The sequence below is a fragment of the Podarcis tiliguerta genome (assembly GCF_965153285.1).
Source record: "Podarcis tiliguerta genome assembly, chromosome: 9".
NCBI classification, from domain to species: domain Eukaryota; kingdom Metazoa; phylum Chordata; class Lepidosauria; order Squamata; family Lacertidae; genus Podarcis; species Podarcis tiliguerta.
This window is the reverse complement of record NC_139542.1, coordinates 50,646,048-50,670,095: the sequence shown is the minus strand read 5'-3', so window position 1 is coordinate 50,670,095 and position 24,048 is coordinate 50,646,048. Positions and strand designations below refer to the sequence as shown.

Sequence of the window (24,048 nt, the reverse complement as noted above, 5' to 3'; positions counted from 1 at the left end):
CTGGTATTAGAAGAAAAAATGAGAAACAGAAGCCAGGCATTCACAAAAAAAGAAAAGGATTGACAGTTGAAAACATCACGGTCATCTTCATCACTCAGAAACAAGTCCAAAACCAGCCAAAATCGGAGAAGGTGTATAAAATTGATGTATGGTAAGACTGGAGTCCTGATGACCACAGAGTCCAGAAACAGAGGCAACATACCTCTAAATACCAGCTGCTGTTAAACAATAGCAGTAGGATTTCTTCCTTAATTAAAATTTAACCTGACTGTGGATAGATTTGACTCCTTATTCCAAACAGCTGCTTTAGACATATAGTTTCTACTGCTGAAGTTAAAAATCATTCAGCATATCATCTGGGAAATGACAGAAGAATAGTTTGCTAATATTGGAAATGGTAAACGTGCTGCATTTTCTTCTTAATGTGAATTAGCGCTCCTGCTTTTTGTTTGTTTTCTGCCTTTCAAAATGCACAGAATGTTTTTCAGCGGTTTCCTATTATCTCTCTTCTCATCTTTTAGCAGACAAAGTGAGAGGTGGTGGTTGTAGCTTTTGCAGGACCAGTACAGAAGCTCATTTTTATCAGAATTTCCCTGTTCCATACTTGAGGGGATTAGCTTGAACTATGGCTGCTAGAATTTCACATTTCTGTGCTCCTCTAACAGAAGGACAAGCAACAATGCTTCTGAAATGAACAGGGGTTGCTTGGGGGTTTAGTCTAGACACGTCTCCTCTTGAAGCTTAGCTTCCCTGACTTTCACACTACTTCTCTTAATAAAAGTCCATTAAAAAAAAACTAATAAAAGCAGAATTAGTCTTTGTGTTGTAATCTCATGTGTTTCAAACTATTATTTTACAATATTAGTGCGCTATTCGTTTGTCATTTTAGTTCCTTGATGAGAGGTGTGCTATTTCTTTTAACAGTATCAAGCTGTCAATTTCAACCATACCCTTGCTGAAATTCAATAAAATAGTTGTAGTTTAAATAAATACTTACAACTCACTCTTCTGTTTAAGGTACCCAGAACAGCTTACTTAAATAATAATGTTTTAACTGTTGATCCACTGAATTTTGTAAGAACAGATAATTGTTAGAAAACTGCATTGAGCCCACATAAGAAGAATTACAAAGTTTTATGCAGAGAATGTGCTAAAATGCATTTAAATGCAGCACACTGCCTTGGATTGTTCAGGTGATAAAATATTTGGCTCGGTATTTGAAATACTGTACAATAAACAGTTTAACGAGTCCTTGATTAACAGCCATTTATTCCCACATGCTCTTTCAATTTTACTAGTGAAAGTGCATGTTATCATATTGTCTATGTAAAAATAGTAAACTAACTACATTGGCCTCCTTATGGGAAAAGGAACCTATTGAGTATGCCTTCTAAATGGGAAGGCTATGATTGGCTTTGGGCCATGAGCATCTGTGAAACATTTGACTCAGTGAAATTATTTAGATAGCTTTCTTTGGAAAAATGACTGAGGCTGTAAGCAAGATTGCTGTTGGGTCTAATATGCAGCTAAATGCATGATGTACAGATAAAATCCAGAGTGTTCAGTTATACTCTTGTCGGTATAAAAGGTGACAGAGGAAGAAAAGAGAGATTGGGGCAAGGCATCATGTGCCTTCAAAACATGAATGTTTTTTAACCTGATTTTAAATGAAACGTATTATTCATTAGAAATGGGAAATAATATTCTTGATTAATTCATATTTACAGGAAAAGGTTTTGTGCCCCTGTCTACCGGCTATAGTTACAGTGGTGCCTCGCAAGACGAAAAGAATCTGTTCCGCGAGTCTCTTCGTATAGCGGTTTTTTCGTCTTGCGAAGCAACCCTATTAGCGGATTAGCGCTATTAGCGGCTATTAAAGGCTTAAGGGATTAGCGGATTAGCTGCTAAAAGGCTATTAGCAGCTTAGTGCCTTAGAAAAAGGGGGTGGGGAGCGGAAAAAAATCACAGGAACTCACAAGACATTTTCGTCTTGCGAAGCAAGCCCATAGCAAATTCGTTTTGCGAAGCACCTCCAAAACGGAAAACCCTTTCGTCTAGCGGGTTTTCCGTCTTGCGGGGCACCACTGTATTGGCTTTTCAGTACTGTAACAGATACTTGTTGCTGCCATCTATGCCCTTCCTCTCCCATCATACTTAAGTTCTGCATTCTGCAAAATGAATGCTTTTATTATGCATTAGCACTGAAGACAGGCTGTTGTTGCACCTTCTGCCTTACACATTCTGCTTTCAGTTTCCAAATTGCAGCTTTATTGAAAACAATAAGATTTTATTCTTGACCCCTGGATCTTAAATTGCAGTTTTAATTATCAGCACATGAATGTATGTAAGTGCAGCTGAAACATGAGTGGACAAGCATTTTACAGAAAAGAGACTGACAAGGGCTCAAATACATAATGGATACCCACTTTTATATCATACCTTTATGCATTCCATACTGGAGCATCTGCTTGTTCTAATTCAGTAGCCTCTGTGGAGGAAATTTCGCTCTGACGCCTTATGCAAGATTTGGTAGTTACATGAAGGATTTCTGAGGAGGCAGCTTTTGAAGGGCCACTTCTGCCCATATAATTCTTCCCACCCAGCAAAAAGGGACTTTGTCTTGTCCCACCACTGTCTGAGATACAGTTGGGGGGTGGTTCTGGGGATTGTCGTTCCTAACCTTCTGTTTACTGGTTTTTCAACCTTTGTTGAAAACGTGCTTTTTCCCCAAAGCAAGCTTCTAGCTTGCCTTTTGTTTTGACTTTTCTTTGTTCCCTCCAGAATATGGTCTCTTCACTTTTGCACTGTTATTAAAAAAAAAAAAAAGTGTTGGACTTGTACAGTACGACTGCAATGAAAATAGATATAATAATGGCAGGAAGAAGGCCGTTCTCATTGCACTCGTCTGTATTTCTGTGACAGCCGTGAAAACCAAATGCCAGTGTTCTCTGATCTTTGGGCACTCCCACCGTATGTGTGTGAGTGAACCCCACATCCAGCCCCTCCTCCAGCATGACAGTGACAGCAATTCTGCAAGAATTGATCAAGGTCTGCTAAAACGAAAATCCTTTTCAGGTGTCCTGGGGAATTGAGTTTCTCAATTTGGGTGTGACAACTGAGATGACTCTTTCATCCCTCCACTCACCCAAGAGCACGCAAATGGACCTTTGTTCAATGGATTGGGGGGGGGGCAGCATACAGGAGGTGCTCCCAGCTGCTCCCTCTAAGACAGGGGTCGGCAACCTAAGGCCCATGGGCCACAAGCAGCCCACAGGGGTCGTTTAACCTGCCTGTGAGCCGCCCCCGGACTGAGCCGCCCACTCGGCGAGTCCCCACGCATTGCGCTAAACCTGCGCAGTGTGAGGACTCACATCCACAGTGCCAGAAATCGTGTCTGCGCACACACAGACGCCAGAAATCGTGGGTGCACGCATGATCTGGCCCACAGAGGGATTTCCACTGAAGTGAACCAGCCCAGGCGAGGTAAACCTTGCCGACCCCTGCTCTAAGATTTACAAAACTGCTATTAGAGGAAGGCATTGGGTCTTCTAATGCAAACACGCTGGTTCTCCTTAATGGCTCACAGGACAGTATGAACTTGAATTCATCTGATTTTGCTCAGCTTGTATACTTTGGCTTTAAGTGTTCATTTATGCGCATGGGGTTCATAACTTTAAACCATTTTGTAAATTGCTGGTGTCTAGATTGACATTGTTATTCTCTTACTTACATGGCCCCATTTTATGCCGTTCTTTTCTGGAATTCCTGGCCAAGATTAGTTTTAGGGTCCACATTTCTTTTATTGTACTTGTGTGATGAAAAACTGAAGCAAAAATCCGATACATTCTCTTAGCATTGTCATTGTTGCGCTTGGCTGCTCCTTTTATTATTCATTAATAGCTCGGAGTGCTCTGTCAGTTCAGATGTATTTAGAATATGTCATTTTGCTTCTTAGTTGGTTGTGTTTGTGTTGCTAAATGACAACTGCCTATTTCTACTTTTGGAGTTGTTTTTTTAAATACAGTATGCTTTGTTCAAGCAGCAGAGAGCCTCGTGGCACCTTAAAGTTTAAACAAATTTATCATGGCAAGATTATGAAATTTTCTGTTTGGAAAGTTTCTGTTTGGAGCATTCTGTTTTCCTAATTGATTTAGCTTTTCATTTTCTTAACAAAATCTTTTTGTGTTAAAAAAAATTACTTAGGTGATTTGTTGTTGATTCCAATTGCAACTAAATAGTTTTATTTTAACTAGTTTCTTAATAGTTTTAACAGTGTACTTAAAGTTGTAAAGCAAAGGCACTTGTAGCCCAAATATGTTTTTATTATGTGCCTTCAAATTGTTCTGCTATACTTGTATTGTAATAAATTTAAAAGGTTATTATGTTAGTGCTTTCAAAATATTTTTGTGTGCTTGGATTCTTATGTTTTGAAAAGAATTTGTATTAGACTGTTTATTGTGATAGTGTATTGATGGGTATTTTGACTGTTGTATTGCTGTTGGCTTGTGTGCTGCTGTGGAAAAGCAGCATACAAATTGAAATAATAATAATAATTTCAATTCCATGTACTAGAGCTCTGGGTTGAAAAAACCAACCAACTAGTTTTGTCTATTGACAGATAATTAAGCTTGTTTAGGGAGGAATCACTACCCAGTGCTACATGGCAAAACTCTTTTTTTAAGTGATTGGCATTTCTGAAGCAGTATGTGATGTGGAATGAGGGTCTTCTGTTGAAAGAGGAGAAGGCAAGCAATGTGCTAGGCTTTATCAGGCCCTGATCCCAGCTAATATTTTGTTCTAAACAACTTCTGCTTTGTATTTCATTTCTGCTTTGTATTTTGTTTCTACATGATTATGTATTTGACATAGTCAACCCCAACTCACAAAAGCTGCAGCGAATTGACACAGCTATTCTTCTCTAAATTATGTGTGATGGCCCCTAATCTTCACATCGTGTTTTGTTTTTGTATTTTAGGAGAACTGTTGCGTTTCCCTGAAGCTTATCTACATGGCGTTCTGATCACACACCCTTTTCATCCTTAATTTACCTTTGTGCCATTACAGGTGTACATTCAGGTAATAGACACGAATGATCACAGGCCTGAGTTTTCTGCATTAGAATACCAAGTCATTATTCCAGAGGACACAGTGCCAGAGACGGAAATTTTGCAAGTCAGTGCTTCAGACAGGGACGAAAAGAATAAGCTAATTTATACTATGCAAAATAGCGTTGACCCCATCAGCCTTAAGAAATTTCGCCTGGATCCTGCAACTGGCTCTCTCTACACTTCTGAAAGATTGGATCATGAGGTCATTCATCAACACATTCTCACAGTGATGGTAAGGAACCATTCTGCTTATTCTTTAGCAGATACAGGATCTTCTTTTTCACTGTAATGGAGTAGCATAAGCAGATACTTTTCAGAGCTGCTAGAATGGTGGAAAGACTGAATTGTATCTTACTCTCACCGACATACCTTACAGGGTCCTTGTACAGATTACTGAGACGAAACATTAAGTGATTTGCACACTCTGAAGTGCTGTGTAAATGCAAAGCGTTGGTATTATTACAGATGAGCTCAAGCCCATCTGTACTTCACCTTCACAATTCATTGGGAATTTTTTGATGGGTTTCTTCTGTGAACATTTCCATCCCCAAGGAAGAGGAGAGACACAGCAAAGAGGAAGAAATATTTCTTCCTTTTGCTCTCCTTCCACACCTCCTCCTTGACCCCCAGCCACATTTTTGTCCAACTGAGAAGATCAACAGAAAGAAGTACAAGTATGACTTGCTGGATCAGAAATTGTAGGTCAGTGCTAGATGCACCTCTAGGTGCAGATTCCCACTCCCGTTTTGGCCTAATTGAATAGGCTACATAGTACACTGTTATTTCCTGCTCATGTTGATTGGCAGCAGGCATGTACATCCTCAGTCCCTGCTGAATATTGGGTGGCTGAAGTACCTCCCTGCCTTAAAATGCAGGATTTTCCTGTATATTTGAGGACCCTCTTTCTGTAGCATTGGCCCTCACTTCATCTGGTGCCCTATATACACATATATGAACGTCCACTTAACATATACAGTGGTACCACGGGTTACATACGCTTCAGGTTACATACACTTCAGGTTACAGACTCCGCTAACCCAGAAATAGTACCTTGGGTTAAGAACTTTGCTTCAGGATGAGAACAGAAATCATGCTCCGGTGGCGTGGCAGCAGCAGGAGGCCCCATTAGTTAAAGCAGTGCTTCAGGTTAAGAATACTTTCAGGTTAAGAACGGACCTCCGAAACAAATTAAGTACTTAACCCGAGGTACCACTGTAAGTGAAATGGTAATATTTAATTCCAAGTTCTGAGATTATTTGTGCCGAACCAAAATCATATTGTAGGATTTTTGCACAATGGCATAAAATATAAACATTTGCTCCATTATGATGCCATGTACTTCTACAGAATAGAACAGAATGGTGCCCTTAAGTGATTGATAGTTCTCATCAATTGTAACAAGTGTCATATAACTGAATAAACTTATGCACGAACTGCTAGTAACGCTGTAATTATTTTAGGTGCGGGATCAAGACGTTCCTGTCAAGCGCAACTTTGCTAGAATCATCATCAATGTTAGTGACACAAACGACCATGCGCCATGGTTCACCAGTTCTTCCTATGAAGGAAGAGTATATGAATCAGCAGCTGTTGGATCTGTAATTCTCCATGTAACAGCACTGGACAAGGATAAAGGGGAAAATGCAGAAATTGTGTACTCCATAGAATCAGGTATGCTGCAATATGTTCAATAACTTGCTATGATGAAAAGATTTTAGATTTAAAGCTGTAAAGTAGCAGTTCATTCACACTTCTTTTCCAACACTGTTTCCAGCAGTTTATTCACACTTCTTTTCCAACACTAAACTTAATCCAGCAGCAAGTTAGCCATATTAAAGGATGTATTTCAGCCAGTCACCACTGGTATATATTGATGCACTATATTCCCTTTATCAGCATGGAATATGTCCACTGTATCCTCCCTCAGAGGTGCAGTCGAATCCCTGACCATTGACAAACTGCCTGGGACTTCTGGAAGTTGGAGTTCCAAAACACCTGGAAGGCCACAGGTTCCTGACTGCTGTTTTAAAGGAATGTTGTGTGGTGGACCACTCTGAAGAGAAAGTTCCAGATTTCAAGCACCACCTCTGAAAAAAACAAACCCATTTCTACTGTGGTGGAATTTGCCTCTCCAGATATTGTAGGACACCGTATCTCATCAGCCCCAGTCAGCATGGCTAAAGAAAAGGGATGATAGGAGTTGTAGTTCAAGATATCTGGAAAACACCATGTTGGCACTATCTGCACTGAGGTATCCCAAATCCTGTAGGGCATTAAAGATTAAAACCACTGTCTGGAAACAAACTGACAAGTAGAAAAACCCATGAAAAATTAGTAGCATTGGTTCCATCATAACAAAAGTTGGTCTTTTCCAGTGAATCCCCTCCCATCCCCCTGGCATATACATGGGTTCTCATTTTTCTCTCTGTCTTTCTCACACACATGCCCCCGCTCCTTCTTTATTCAAAAAAAACATTGTGGGAGGAAATGTTAAAACTTTCCCAGCTTTGTTTTTCTAGTATTCTGCACTGTACAGCTAAAATGTTAGGGCTGAAATTCAAAGCATATGAAATGAACATTCCTTAAATACTTGCAATAGCTTATAGGATTAGTAATGGGATATTATAAGAATGGTGCTCTGTTTACGACCTTCAATAAGAAAAAAGATAATATCAACTGCCTACCCAAATACATAATTTAAATGTTTTAAATAAAATCTGTTCATGATGAGGTCATGGTTTTAGCAATAACTATTTTTGCTGTGCTTTGTGATTGAAGTGTTAAGAAATAGCAGCCCCTGTTAATTTGTTTTCTTAATTTCTTTGAATTCTTGTGAAGTGTAAAACCCCAGTGTACTTCAGCCTTCATTTTGAAAGCACTCAAATTTGCAGTTTGTATTTCTCAAATGGAAGTTTTTTTATACAGCACATAAACTCCCATTTTAAGTGGGAGTAATTTGAAAGAGAAAATTCACTGAAGTATCTCTGATTTAGAAATAATCTCATAAAGTGTCATTCATGTAATTAAGAGTCACTTGAGACTCATTTAAAGCAGTGTTTTCCATGATTTTAAAGTCTTTTAAAAGTTTAATTGTAGTTCCACATTGCGTATAGTGTTTGTCATTTTCTTTACTTGAATTGTTTAAAGAAATGCCATAAAGTTAAAGAGAAGCTCTGTATTAATAGCATTCATAATCTGAAGTGATAGCATACTTTTGGTATAAAATATGTTGTCAGATTTTCTAAATAAAACTAACCTACTATAGAATATTTATTACAGCCTAACAGTTGTGGAAAAGCTGGGTATCCGTGTCAGAGTAAACCCACTGAACGTAATAGACGTAGGACTAATTTAAGAGGTCCCTTGATTTCAAGGGTCTGCTCTGAGTAGTATTCTATGTCATTAGTTGAATGCAATTTTATTTTTCATTTAAAATATTTCAGCACCTAATATTTTCTACCACTTGAATGTGTATGTGTGTGTAGCTGCTTGCAAATTTACCTCCACTTTTTTCTGATTGTCAATTTTTTGTCTTTTTTAACAGGGAATATTGGAAACGCTTTTAATATACATCCAATCTTAGGTAGTATTACCACTGCAAAAGAATTGGACCGCAGCAGTCAGAATGAGTACACTCTGCTGGTGAAGGCCACGGACAAAGGGAACCCTCCGAAGAGTGAAGTAACATCTGTGCACATTTCAGTCACGATCTCTGATAACGCATCGCCAAAATTCACAATGCGAGAATATTCCACGGAAATAAGTGAAGGCAGCAGCATTGGCAGTTTCATTGGAATGGTCACCGCATTCAGCCAGTCATCTGTAATTTATGAGATAAAAGATGGTAATATAGGTGATGTCTTCACTATCAACCCAAATTCCGGTGTCATCACCTCTCAGAAGACACTCGATTATGAAATGTTGCCTTTTTATAGTCTGACTGTACAGGCAACCAACATGGCTGGCCAGTCCACGAACACTACTGTACTGGTGCATCTTCAAGACGAGAACGATAATGCACCAGCTTTTACGCAAGCAGAATACACAGGACTCATCAGCGAATCGGCTTCCGTTAACAGCGTGGTTCTGACAGACAGGAACGTTCCATTAGTAATACGTGCCACGGATGCTGACAAAGAAACAAACGCTTTGCTCGTCTATCAGATTGTTGAGCCATCTGCCCATAAGTACTTTGCCATCGATTCTAGTACAGGAGCCATTCGTACAGTAATGAGTTTGGACTATGAAGAGACAAGTATATTTCGCTTTTCGGTGAACGTGTACGACATGGGGACGCCGCGCTTATTTGCAGAATACGCAGCCAATGTTACCATTTACGTAATCGACATCAACGATTGCCCTCCTGTGTTCTCTAAAGATCTGTACGAAGCAACTGTTTTGGTACCAACCTATAAAGGAGTGAAAGTTGTTACGGTCAATGCCACAGATGCTGATTCAGAAGTCTTTTCACAACTGATGTATTCTATCACTGAAGGAAACATTGGAGAAAAATTTTCGATCGATTCCAAGACTGGGCAGATAACCGTACAAAACACGAGTCAGTTAAGAAGCAGATATGAATTGACCGTCAGAGCCTCTGATGGCCGGTTTTCAAGCACCACCTCTGTAAAAATTAATGTGAAAGAGAGCAAGGCAAGTCCGCTAAAGTTCACGCAGAGTTCCTACAATGCTGTGGTCCAAGAGAATTCCACAGAGGCGAAAACAATAGCTGTTATCACTGCTATAGGGAGTCAAATAAATGAGCCTTTGTTTTATCATATTCTAAACCCAGACATTAGGTTTAAAATTAGCTACACTTCAGGAGTCCTTTCAACTACCGGAATACCGTTTGATCGTGAGCTGCAGGAATCTTTTGATATTGTTGTGGAAGTGACTGCAGAGCATAAGCCATCCCTAATTGCACATGTTGTGGTAAAGGTCACTGTAGAAGACATGAATGATAATGCCCCTGTTTTTGTCAACCTTCCTTATTATGCCACCGTTAAAATAGATACTGAAGTGGGCCAAGTTATTCGGTGTGTCACTGCTGTGGATAAAGACATTGGCAGAAATGGACAAGTGCACTATTACCTCAAGGAACACTATGGCCACTTCCAGATAGGAGATGCTGGCGAAATCTCTCTCAAGAAACAGTTTGACCCAGACACACTAAATAAAGAATACCTCCTCACTGTGGTCGCAAAGGATGGCGGAGAGCCGAGTTTTTCTGCTGAAGTGACAGTCCCTATCACGGTTGTGAATAAAGCCATGCCAGTGTTTGAAAGAGCTTTCTACAGTGCAGAGATACCGGAAAACATCCAACTCCATAGTCCTGTTGTACATGTTCAAGCAAACAGCCCAGAAGGGCTCAAAGTGTTTTATAGCATCACAGATGGAGACCCTTTCAGTCAGTTTACTATAAACTTTAACACAGGAGTTATCAATACTTTTGCCCCTCTAGATTTTGAGTCCCACCCTGCCTACAAACTGAGCGTGCGTGCGACTGATTCCTTGACTGGAGCCCATGCCGAGGTGTTTGTTGACATAATAGTCGAAGACATCAACGATAATCCTCCCGTCTTTACAGAGCAGTTTTATGTCACCACCCTTTCCGAGGCTTCGGTAATTGGAACATCTGTTGTACAAGTCAGGGCTACAGACGCTGATTCTGGAGCAAACAGAGGGATTTCTTATCACTTGGTACAAAACAACAGCGAGGGCTATGATTATTTTCACATAGATAGTAGCACTGGGCTCATTCTGACAGCAAGGGGTTTGGATTATGAACAGATTCAGCATCACACATTGCTAGTAAGAGCAATAGACAGCGGAATGCCTCCACTGAGCACGGACATTATTGTAAGCGTTGATGTAACAGACCTGAATGATAACCCACCAGTCTTTAACCAGCTGCTTTATGAAGCTAACATCAGTGAATTGGCTCCCCGCGGGCACTTTGTAACTTGTGTAAAGGCCTCCGATGCGGACAGTTCAGATACAGAGAAGCTGGAGTATTCCATATTAACAGGCAATGATCATATGAATTTTGCAATCAACAGCAAAACGGGGGTCATCACCCTTTCAAACTTGCACAAACAGTCTCTGAAGCCCATTTACCGTCTTAATGTCTCTGTTTCTGATGGGGTCTTCAGAAGTTCCGCTCAGGTTCTCATAAATGTTATTGCAGCCAATTTGCACAGCCCTGTTTTTGGTCAGAATGAATATGAAGTGGAACTAGCCGAGAATGCTCCATTGCATACGCTGGTGACAGAAGTCAAAGCAACAGACAAAGATACTGGCAGCTATGGATACATCACATACCATATTGTGAATGATTTTGCAAAAGATAGGTTTTATACTAATGAAAGGGGGCAGATATTTACTCTGGAAAAGCTCGATCGCGAAACTCAAGCTGAAAAAGTAATCTTCATTAGGTTAATGGCCAAGGATTCTGGCGGGAAAGTGGCTTTTTGCAGCATCAACGTAATACTCACTGACGTTAATGATAATGCCCCTTTGTTCCGAGCAACGGAATATGAAGTAAACATTGGGTCTAATGTTCCAAAAGGCACATCTGTCATCAAGGTTTTAGCTTCGGATGCCGACGAAGGCACCAATGCAGACATCACCTATACAATCGAAGCTGATTCTGAAAATGTTGAAGAGAATTTAGAAATCGATCACTTGACAGGCGTAATAACCACAAAAGAAAGTTTAATCGGTTTAGAAAATGAGTTTCTCACTTTCTTTGTCAGAGCGCAGGATGGTGGATCCCCCAAAAAGGATTCCAGGGTTCCTCTCTATGTTAGAATACTCCCCCCTGAAGTATCTCTGCCAAAATTTTCAGAACCATTTTATTCTTACACACTTTCTGAAGATACTCCGATTGGAACGGAGATTGACATTGTACGAGCAGAGCACACACAGCCGTTGCTGTACACCCTTGTTAAGGGGAATGCTCCTGAAAGCAACAGAGATGATTTTTTTGTGATAGACAAGCAGAACGGAAGGCTGAAACTTGAAAAGAGCCTTGATCACGAGACAACTAAGTGGTACCAGTTCTCAGTGCTAGCATACTATTTAAATGAAGAATACAAAGTTGTTTCCTCTGTTGACATAAGCATTCAAATAAAAGACGCAAATGACCACAAACCAATCTTAGAATCCGATCCGTATGAAGCGTACATTGTGGAAAACATGCCAGTAGGAACAAAAGTCATACAAGTGAAAGCACTTGACCAGGATTCGGGGATGAATGGGCAGGTAACGTACAGGCTAGAGACAGCCCAAGATACTGACATCACAGAGTCTTTTGCCATAAACATGGAAACAGGTTGGATTACTACACTCAGAGAGCTTGACCATGAAAAGCAGGACAAGTACAGAATTACTGTGGTGGCATGTGATCGTGCTGAGAAAATGCAGTTGTCATCCACTGCGATTGTTGAAGTTTCCGTGACTGACGTGAATGACAACTCTCCTCGCTTCACTGCAGAGATCTATAAAGGGACAGTCAGTGAAGATGACCCAACTGGAGGAGTCGTTGCTATTTTAAGCACCACGGACACTGATTCAGAAGATGCTAACAGACAGGTCAACTATTTTATTACAGGTAAACCTTTGGAAATGGTGACAAAAAATTTTGGTTCTAGATAAATTTTATTAATATATGTGTGTGTGTAAGTGTGTGTGTGTGTAAGTGTGTGTGTATAATTTTCTACAATTTTATGTCTATAGTTTCCCTTCTCCGTTTATTTATGAGATTCACTGTCATATTGTCATATTCCCCATACATGTATTGTTCCTTAAGGTGTCTCTGTAAGAGCTGAGGCAAAATGATGAACCACAGCTCAGAAGCATTGCTTTAGTGTAGAATCACCTGCTGCAAGAAACACAGGGCTGTCACGGAAAATGGCAGCCCTGTATCAAGTTCTTGTCCTGTTTTGTCTTCATGCTGGGCTTTTGCCCACGCCCACACCACTGGCAATCAAAGAGAAATGCACAGCGTGTTGACATAAGGACTTTGGGGATGCAGAAAACGTAACATTTACAGAAAGGGGAGACTTGAAATAGCGCCGTCATTTTGGGTGACACTATCATGTATCTTACAATGTGGCAACCTGAATTTCTCCAATATGTGCTGGTCTGCTTGGTTGATAGCCTTAGCCATTTGCACACATCAAGCACTATTCTTCGCATATGTACTTGCATCGTTTTATTCACATGCTGCCTTTCCATAGTTAAAACCATGCTCAAAGCTTATTGCAACATGAAAAACAACATACAATTACAAATATAACAGAAGCAGTTGCAAACTACAGATAAAACACATCAAAAAGCACACAACCAAATTGAAACAATTTCCACGTAAATAAGATCTAAACACAGAGATACGACAAATTAGCAGCAAACCCACCCCCAACAAAAAAACAAACCCTAAATAATAATCCAACCCAATATAAATTTATAATTTCTTGGGCACAGTTGTATAATTGCTACATGAATTGTATATCCAAAAAAGTATGAACCATGAAAAAAGTGTGGTTCTTTTTATGCATGTTACGTATTTTGCAATGCTGTTTTTATTTGCAAAATTGCTAGTAATTGACTGCAAGCTTCAGGGTACATGTGTTGGGGGGGGGATGACAACAACTCTCCAAGAGTTTTTGTGTAGCAACAAGCTGTGTACCTGCTGTTACATATCTCATCCCCTACCCACAAAACATGTCAGAGCTGAGGGCATTGGTTATGAGTTTCCCAGTGGCAACCAGTTATGAGGGCTGTTTGCTACTTACAAGATGAATCAGAAGCAGTGTTGCTATGAATACCAGTAATTGGCAAACATAGTGGGGAGACAGTGTTGTGTTCAGGTCTTGCTTGTGCGCTTTCCATGCAAGCATCTGTTTGTTGTGAAAACAAGATGCTAGACTGGAGGGGCAGTTTGGTCTGATCCAGCACCGCTGTTGGTATGCAAAGATTGGAATTCTGGAATGCAGTCTTTGCTCTCCTGAGGCTTTTATTACCAAAGGAGCAGTAATACTTTCTAAATATTATGAAATTTATTGCATTTATTGCTAAATAAATTTATTGCATTTATTGCTAAATATTATGAATTTTATTGCAGGTCTTTTCCCTTCACCCCTATAATGATGTTTTGCCATTTCTGATTTGAATTGCCTTCTAACTATCATTTGTCTAGGAGGCGATCCATTGGGACAGTTTGCTGTAGAAAATATCGAGAACGATTGGAAAGTATATGTCCGAAAACCTCTGGACAGAGAAGTAAAGGATAATTATCTTCTGAATATCACTGCTACTGATGGGATGTTCACAACAAAAGCTGTGGTGGAAGTCAAGGTCCTTGATTCAAATGACAACAGCCCTGTTTGTGAAAAGGTACTAGCATGGGGTTTGCGTGCACACATTTGCTTTCAGACTCAAATAAATACATTCTACATTTTGAAAATTATTAAGTAATTACTTTGGAAAAGGAAAGTTTGGGAAAATTCCACTGCTTATCCTTGAAAGCTTTTAGTAACCTCTGCCTATCAGTACATACTGATGTTAATTATTTGCAGTTATGTGGAATATCTAGAAAACAGAAACAATATTTTGCTATTACCGTATTTTTTGTTCTATAGGACGTACTTTTCCCCCTCCAAAAAAGAAGGGGAAATGTGTGTGTGTCCTATGGAGCGAATGCAGGCTTTCGCTGAAGCCTGGAGAGCAAGAGGGGTCAGTTCTCCCAAGGCTTGCGGATAGCAGCCTGCTTCCCTGCTTCGCAACTCCCGCTGGGCTCCCAAGGCTTGCGGATAGCAGCCTGCATCCCGAAGCCCGGAGAGCGCAGAGCTGGGCTCTCCGGGCTTCAGGCAGATATCCGCAAGCCTTCTGAGAGCGGGGGAGTTCCCGCCGGGCTCCGAAGGCTTGTGGATAGCAGCCTGTTCTTCTGGGGGCTGGGGTCGGGGGAAGCTCGGGCTTCCCCCGCCCCAGCTCCGCACCTGGGGGGGGAAGTAATTTTTTTTTATTCTCCCCCAAAACTAGGTGTGCCCTATGGGCCAGTGTGCCCAATAGAGCAAAAAATACGGTAATTATTTATTAATTAGATTTCAACATTGCCAAAGATCGCAGGGAAGTTTGCAATATAAAAACACAATAATATATATAGCATAAATAACAAAGAAAAACAATACCTTTTCCCCAGCTTAAAACGCCATAGATGGTTTAATCATAGCTGTCAACTTTCAGATTTGAAAATAAGGGATCAGCAGTCTCACCTGTCCCGGGGATCCTTGAAAATAAGGGATCATCCGTCTCACCTGTCCTGGGGATCCTTGAAAATAAGGGATCAGCAGCCTCACCTGTCCCGGAGACAGTCTATGGGATATCTAAGAATCCAGGATAGCAGCAGGAAGCAGCTGGAAACGGCGCTGGAATAAGGGAATCTCCTGCAGAAAAAGGGAAGGTTTAATTAGCCAAAGGTCTGGGAGTAGAGGAATGGGTTTAATTAGCCAAAGGTCTGGGAGTAGAGGAATGTTTTTGCCTGGTGCCTAAAGATATATAACAAAGGGGCCAGGTGAGCCTCTCTAAGGGAAGCATTCCACAAGTGGGGAGCCACCGACAAAAGACCTGTTCTCGTGTCCCCCTCCCCCCGACCTCACATGAAGGAGGCATACAAAGAAGGGCCTCTGGTTATGAATGCAGGGTCCAGGTTAGTTCAGATAGGGAGAGGCAGTTCTTGAAGTATGCCAGTCCTGAGCCGTTTAAGGCTTTGTAGTTCAAAACTTTATGAGTCAAGCTGCCTTGTAGTTAACGGAAGCTTCCATGGCCAAGTCCCTACCACAGGGGGCTACGTAAAATCCACACTTTCCTTGTGTCACTTCATAAACAACTTTTTGGACTTAATGTTATAAACAGGCCCAAGGAAATTTATTTAATTCTCCAAAAAAAAAAACCAGTGAAAAACTAGACAGTGAAATAACAGTGAAGTAAAAGAATCAGAAGTACGATGGTACCTTGGTTTACGAACTTAATCCTTTCTGGAAGTCAGTTCTTAAACCACAGTGTTCTTAAACCAAGGCATGCTTTCCCATAGCAGTAGGGGACTCAATTTACAAATGGAACACACTCAACAGGAAGCGGAACATGTTGTTATTCCAAGGCAAAGATCACAAACCCAAACAGCTACTTCCAGGTTTGCAGCATTCTTAATCCAAGTTGTTCATAAACTAAGCTGTTCTTACACCAAGGTACCACTGTACAATATATTTTCATGTTTTGTGTTGCACGTTTCAAAAGCTTTTAATATCTAATCTTAATGATGCAATCTCTGTAGTGTCCAGATCTAGTTCCCTTAATGCGCTTTTTCAATGCTACTCTTAAAAACTTTTAGGCATTGTACACAGAGTCTGTCCCAGAAGATTCCCTGCCTGGCAAACTCATCTTGCAGGTCTCAGCCACAGATGCAGATATTCGTTCCAATGCAGAAATAACTTACACATTACACGGTCCTGGAGCAGAAGATTTCATGCTCAGTCCAGAAACAGGTAATATTCAAAAGATATTATAAGCTGTGCCATTATTTCTTCTGAAAGTTTGATTGCCCTATCCTCCCTAACCATACGAGCTGGTGAAAGTTGTACCTGGAAACATTGGGAAGGCAGCGGATTGCAGAAAACTGCCTTACAAAACAATAATCTTCTTAAGTGCTGAAAAGATTGACATTTTGTTCAAGACAGGTTAGCAGTGTGCAGCCATCTTTAAATGTCAGATATCACTGCTGAATTATGCCACATGGGGAATTTTGTTCTTTAAAAGATTGCTCGACTCAAACGTTTCCAGATCTTTGTGGGATGCTCAGCTCTTGTTTTAAAAGCTCTTTATTTGCTTTGTTTTTATTACTTCCATGCATAGGTGAGCTGAAAACACTAGGGGCACTTGACCGTGAGCAGAAAGCAGTATATACTCTTATGGTCAAGGCGTCAGATGGAGGAGGAAGGTTTTGCCAGGCTAAAATTATTCTGAATATAGAGGATATGAATGATAACACCCCAGAGTTCACAGCAGACCCATACTCCATCACAGTATTTGAGAATACAGAGGTGAAAACTCTTTTGACAAGAGTGCAAGCTACAGATGCCGATGCAGGTAAGATTTATTGAGTTGCATTCTTAATGCAGCGCAAATGCTGAAATCTATATGATATTTGTTAGTTTGCTTTTCATATTTTCAGCCCTCCTTTTCTCAGATTGTGCTTCATAAAACACATCCTGGTTGTAAATGTGCAAAACAAATTCTGAAGTTGTGGTGCAGCTACTGTTTCTCTCTCCCTCCCTTCCTCCCTCCTCTCCCATTCTCCCTCCTTGCTATTTGACCATGTTGCTTACCTAGTGTTCAGAAGTTGCTGCTATGGGTTGTGTGCTTTTCAGCCCTGGGGTTCCTTGATGTGACTGCTGCGAGGGAGTGGTGGATGTGCTCTTGATTGTGCTCCCAAGCTCCTTAACGCAAAAGTTAGGCTCTGCACTTGCCTGTTGGGCTTCCTGTGCAAATAGTGTACCCTAAACTGCACCCCAGAGTCCTCTGTAGCAGGGATGGAGAATTGCCCACCTCCAGCACTTGTGGATTCAGCCTGTGGCCTCTTCCTCATTAGCTCTGCCTGCCTCCTCAATCTCACAGATACTTTCATTCTAGCACTTAAGCTGCTGATTTGCATTTGGCCCTGTCCCCCTCCTCTCTGCCCCAGGCAACACCAAATCAATTTGGTGAGGCTCATTTGTTAAGCAGAGCTGACAACATCAGAAAGGAAGGAAGGTGGAAAAGGGAAGTGCCAGCCAAAGAAAACTCCACTAGAAAGGTGAGGGAGCAGGGGAAGTGTGTTCTCTATAAAGGGCTTGCCCCAGTTGTATTGAATCAGCAGCTCTCAAAGCTTCCTTTATTCCCCTTTCCCAGCAGGTTCTGTTCCTCAGTTGGCATTTCTATTCTTCAGTAATCTGTTGTCTCATATCTTTATCCCATTTCTTTTTTATGCCCACCTCTGTATTGGATCAGTACATACACTTCATAATACAATCATCTTTCCCCTGGGAATGCTTTTGTGGATACCTGGTACTCAGAGTGGGGGCACTCCTTAGGACGCCTTGGTCACAAATCAAACTTTAGTGCAGTTCTTTGTATGGTGTGTAATCACAATTGAGCCAAAACATATGGATGATTGCATGTTCCTCGTCTTTTCCCATCTTACGCAGTTCATTTTCCACCTTGCACAGTTCGTTTGTTCAGGGTTGTTGCTAAAGAAATGCGTTTTAAAATGCTACTAAGAACTTCGTTATGTTCTCTGTTTCCTTTTAATCATAGGATTAAATCGAAAGATTCACTACTCCTTGATAAATTCCGCAGATGGGCAGTTTTCTATTGATGAATTCTCTGGAATTGTTCGGTTGGAAAAGCCTTTGGATCGGGAGTTACACGCTGTGTATTCTCTGACTTTGAAAGCTGAGGATGAAGGTTCCCCAAGAAGGCTGTCTTCTGTTGGCACCCTTGTTATTTCTGTTCTGGATATAAATGATAACCCCCCTGTCTTTGAGTACAAAGAGTACAGTGCAACTGTATCAGAAGACACAGTGGTCGGAATGGAGGTTCTTCAGGTCTACGCTGCTAGCCGGGACATCGAAGCTAATGCCGAAATCACCTATTCTATCATCAGTGGAAATGAACACGGGAAATTCAGTATTGATTCAAAAACAGGTAAACATTTACAGCAGGGAAAATAATCGGATTTGGTAACCCAAACTTAGTATCCCCCTCACCAATTAATGTGTCTTCTTGAAACATCTGATTTGACAGTTCAATGAGCTTAACTTACACATGCTCAAATTCTAGTTATTTAAAGAACCTGCAGAAAATAGAAAATAAGTAAAATAGTAAAAAGTTTTGGAAAATGGTTATTACACTGTAACACTAGTTTTCAGTTGAGTTTTTATTTATTTCTTTGCATGCTCCCCGAGGTCAGGCTGTTTTTCTTTTCTTTGTGGAAACAGATGCAAGTGGAAAATGCAATAAGCTTCATGTTTATGAAAGATATTTATGTGCTCGATTTATTTGCTTGCATAGGCCCTGAATTGTGATATTGAATTGTGTAATAGTGGTGCCCCGCAAGACGAATGCCTCGCAAGATGGAAAACCCGCTAGACGAAAGGGTTTTCCGTTTTGGAGGTGCTTCGCAGAACGAATTTCCTATCGGCTTGCTTCGCAAGGCGAAAATGTCTTGCGAGTTCCTGCGATTTTTTTTCGCTCCCCACCCCCTTTTTCTAAGGCACTAAGCTGCTAATAGCCTTTTAGCAGCTAATCCGCTAATCCCTTAAGACTTTAATAGCCGCTAATAGCGCTAATCCGCTAATGGGGTTGCTTCGCAAGATGAAAAAACCGCTAGACGAAGAGACGCGCGGAACGGATTCTTTTTGTCTTGCGAGGCACCACTGTGTGTGTGTATATATATACACACACAGGGTATATATGGCAGTAATGGTGGCTGTTTTGTTCATGAGTAAATACTCTGTACCGTTGTTGGAATCTGTCTGTCTTGGGAGACCTTCGGGGGGTAAAGCCAACCACTGAAGAGTTACAGCGCCTGCTGTGGCTGTAGAGACTGGTATGACAGAGACATGTTTTATTGCAAGTGGGGCAGGTGAAGGTGTCCACTTTTGGTACTACAGGTGCACCAGGGTGTTTCTTCCCTCTGCGCTCTTCCTAGCAGTTATTCTTCCAATGTTCACTAAGTCATCATATATCCAGACTTCCAAGGACAAACACCACGAACAAGGAATGCAGCCAATTATGGGCATTGCTGTGCTACTTCCATAGAGGATATATGCAAACCAATCTAACTTGCCTTCATTTCCATGAGTCAAATTTTCAGCTATTTTGCTTGCTCCGCAAAGCAAAGGGTTGCAACGGTGCATTATGATAGGCACAAAAGACATTTGAAAACGCAGAAGCAGCCGCTGACCCTGAAATTACTTACTGAGTAATTTTGAAAGTTCCCTTTGTTGCCATATTTCCCTTAATAGAAAAGTGTCCTGACTTGTGGTTTGTTTGTTTTTCCCTTGTAGGTGCTATTTTTATTATTGGAAGCCTTGATTATGAGAGCTCCCCAGAGTATTATCTGACAGTGGAAGCCACAGATGGAGGGACACCTTCCTTGAGTGATGTTGTGACAGTAAATATAAATGTAACCGATATCAATGACAACACTCCGGCATTCAGTCAAGACACTTACACAGCAGTAATCAGTGAAGACGCTGAAGTTGAACAATCAGTTATTACAGTATGTAATTCAGTTTCCCTCACCCCCTGCCATTTTTGTGTGTGTGTGATAGAGATAGAGAGCGCATGCTCATGTGTAGATTTATGGAATAAAAATCTATATGGAAAGCCTAAAATTCTTTAGTGAAAATTGTAAAACGTTCTGTATTGCAAATGCATTTTCCATGAGATGAAATGCAAAATAATTCAGCTGACAGTTGTGCATTTTGAACATTGCCTTTTTCATTGAGTCTGTAGTATGCTAAATCAAAATCGTGAGATTTTGAAAGCGCACCCCTTGTCTATTACCTTGACTTGTTTTTAAATGGGAACTTGATTCCCTCTAGGTTATGGCAGCAGATCCTGATGGGCCTTTGAACAACCACATTCGCTACACAATTATAGATGGCAACCAAGGGAGCCCTTTCACAATTGACCCCACCTTGGGTGAAGTTAAGGTGGCAAAACCTCTCGACAGAGAGAAGGTAAGCTGCTATATTTTGAGATTCAAGGCATGGCTTTCCAAGCGTAAGAGAGTGGCATAATCTCCATTTGTTCCATGGGGTTTTTAAATAGGTAATTTTAGAAAAGGTTCGGGGAAAGACCTGAGTGTGCCAGAGAGAGGAAAGATCTGGTTATTGCTGGTTATTCTCTCAAGGCAGTTCTTAAGTTGGGGAAAGGGATTGCGCAAGTATCAAGACTATCTGGAAATCAGAACCTCTGATTTTGGAGCCCTTCTTATCAATTCCGCTGTTTGTAGATGTCATCCATAATTGTATCTGATAATGCCAACAGCAGTTAAGTATTATTGGTTTTGCTTTTGGCAGTTTTGTATCGACAGTAAATAAAAGTGTATATGAGGCAGCAGATGAGAACAGGGCATTTCACTACAGAAGATTATAGCAGGAGGTGCAGTACTTATGAAAGTAACTTGGCTCAGATACCATGAGTCCATGTCTCCTAAACTATGGTTTGCAGGGTTAGGATTGTGTTTTGTCTTCCATGCTCCTTTCTCCCCTCCCTCCTTTCCTCAAAATAATAATAATAATAATAATAATAATAATAATAATAATAATAATAATAATAAATAATAAATTTTATTTATATCCCGCCCTCCCCAGCCGATGCCGGGCTCAGGGCGGCTAACAATAATAAAACAGTACAAAAGTACAGCACAAACAACACTCTAAAATCATTCATTATAAAATTAATTAATTCAAGCCACTGGCAACCATTGGGCCAGAGCTCTGCGAAGATTGCCGAGGGAGGGAGTCAGGCTGTGCCCTGGCCAAAGGCCTGGTGGAACAGCTCTGCCTTGCAGGCCCTGCAGAAAGATGTCAAGTCCCGCAGAGTCCTGGTCTCTTGCGACAGAGTGTTCCACCAGATCAGAGCCACAGCTGAAAAAGTCCCGGCTCTAGTTGAGGCCAGCCTAACTTCTCTGTGGCCTGGGACCTTCAAGGTGTTTTTATTTGAAGACCGTAAGTTTCTCTGTGGGGCATACCAGAAGAGGCGGTCTCGTAGGACATCCTAGTTGTCTCCTACCATATTTTGCTGTGACAACAGAATTGACAAATTGCAATTAGGATCTTTACCTCTAAACCAAGGTTTGTAATCTTGCTTCAAATCATGGTTTGGAAGCAAGGTGGTAATTATGTTTTTCTGATTTAGACATCTCTAGGAAATGATGAAGGGAAACGCTGTGTAATAAGAGCAAAGGAGACTGTATCATGATTTTTTTAGTCTGGTGTAGAGAATTGGGTTCATGATAGGATAGCAGAGATGATGTGCAGATAATGTCTAAACAGTGAATGTGTGAAAACAACAATAAGATCCCAAATAGGCCATACAGAATGCCATAATTCAACAGCAATAAGAATATGCAGGTTCTAATATTGCTTAATTTCTTTTCTTTTTTTAATTGCCTATTTTTCTTAATATCTCCATGTGCTCCACTCTTAAGGTTTCTGGTTACACTCTGACAGTTCAAGCATCTGACAATGGAAACCCGCCTAGAGTCAACACAACTACAGTTAATATTGATGTATCTGATGTAAATGACAACCCACCCGTGTTTTCCAAGGAGAACTACAGCATTATTATCCAGGTAATTTATATATCACATAGAGAACAGACACGCTAATGGGAAACACAGTTGTGTGGATTGTCAGGGAGAGGACCACACCTTGGTCATTGCCACCAAGGTCCTGGGCAGTGCTTTTTTCTCTGGGGGAATGCAGTACCGTGACCTCTTTTTTCCAGAAGAAAAGCACTGGCCCTGTAGTATATTAAAATGTTAATATTTTTATTTCAGTTTGAAGTTTTGGAGTTGATAATACTGGTAATGGTAAGCAAAATTTGGCTTGGCTTACTAGCCAGACCACTTGTGTCATCACTGAACCCTCTATGCCTTGGTTCCCATAGCTGGTACAGCTAATTCAAGGAAGGAATAAGTGTTTGTCCTTTTGGTGGGGTTTTGAAGACAGGGCAAACAGCACCTCTCTGTTGCTGTGTCCTACAAAAGTCCAGTGAGAAGGGAAAGAAACCACCCCTCTGCTCCCCAGGAGTTTTTTTTTATTTCCTTTCTGTGGGGGTTTGGAAGGGAGCAAAAGAGGTAAGTCGAAGCTGGTGCCTTTTGCCAAAGCACAGCTTCTGGGGATGGAAGCTATCTCCCACCCCTACGCTGCCACCATTTTCTGCAGAGGAAAGAAGAGATCATATTGTTCTTACTAGTTGAGCAGGAAAGTGCCAGCCTTGCCTTCCAGCATCTTCCTGGAAGAAAAGCTAATGGGAGGAGGGAAAGAAATTGCTGCTGCTTTTCTCCATGGGGAATGGGTATTAAAGGAGGTGGCCTTCTTCTCTCCCCATTAGGTTTTTGCAAGAGGCAGCAACAAGGCACAGCTGCTGTTTTCTGCAAAAGCCCGTGCTTTTGAGCAAAATTGTTTTTCATTTCCTTCCCATTCTTTCCCCCCATGCTGCGCACTGGACTTTGGGAGCATGGACTTGTAAAATGTCTCCCCACTGCCTCCTGAAAAGAGAAAGAAAAAACAGGAAGGGAAATAAATTACCCCATGTTGCAGCCCCGGAGAAGAAAAAGGGTATTTTTTCCCTCCCTGTCCCTGACAGTTTTGTGCAGGATCTTACAGCATGGCGCTGCTGATACTTTTTACAAAAGCCCAACTTTTGGGAGAGAAAATGCCTTTGATTTCCTCCATGAACAATAGGGGAAGGCAAGAAAGTTGTGTTTCCAAAAGCAGGGCATAGGCGCACACCACATCGTGGAGGGTTACTGTCTTACAGTAAGCAGCTTTATTGAATCCTCCATATTACGAAAAGCACTTCATTGATTCCGTAATGTTGATTTGCTGGAAAGCAGTAGTTAGCGAGTAATCAAGAGTGGCAATTGTTAACAATTTGCAGGGGCCTTGTGCGGTGATCAAAATAGTCACCCTTCGATTAGTTTGTTAACAGCCTTGTGTTTACTCCCAAATCTAAACTGATGCACCAAGAAGCAAGTTTGTACAGTCTCATCTGAAGGCTGGAATTGGAATGGGAAGGAATCTTGGATTTTCCATTACTCACTGACCAACAATGATGTGTAGATGCACTTTGAAAGGAGAGAGCTGGTAGTGTTGATTGAGCTGAA

At 41.1% G+C, this 24,048-nt stretch overlaps 1 protein-coding gene across 7 annotated transcripts in view; it reads left to right on the top strand.

The window, feature by feature from the left end:
* FAT1 (FAT atypical cadherin 1) overlaps positions 1 to 24,048 on the top strand; it is a 115,074-nt gene that overhangs the window by 66,771 nt on the left and 24,255 nt on the right. For all 7 annotated transcript variants that reach the window (XR_014515333.1, XM_083457757.1, XM_083457756.1 and 4 more), the window contains exons 8-17: positions 5,065 to 5,340; positions 6,569 to 6,779; positions 8,653 to 12,720; positions 14,308 to 14,504; positions 16,498 to 16,651; positions 17,019 to 17,252; positions 18,459 to 18,848; positions 20,213 to 20,427; positions 20,753 to 20,890; positions 22,366 to 22,509. Coding sequence is in view for 6 of the 7 variants with exons in the window: in XM_083457757.1 (XP_083313883.1) it covers positions 5,065 to 5,340; positions 6,569 to 6,779; positions 8,653 to 12,720; positions 14,308 to 14,504; positions 16,498 to 16,651; positions 17,019 to 17,252; positions 18,459 to 18,848; positions 20,213 to 20,427; positions 20,753 to 20,890; positions 22,366 to 22,509 (6,027 nt within the window). In the remaining variant the exon portion in view is untranslated. The remainder of the gene's footprint in view (positions 1 to 5,064; positions 5,341 to 6,568; positions 6,780 to 8,652; positions 12,721 to 14,307; positions 14,505 to 16,497; positions 16,652 to 17,018; positions 17,253 to 18,458; positions 18,849 to 20,212; positions 20,428 to 20,752; positions 20,891 to 22,365; positions 22,510 to 24,048) is intronic.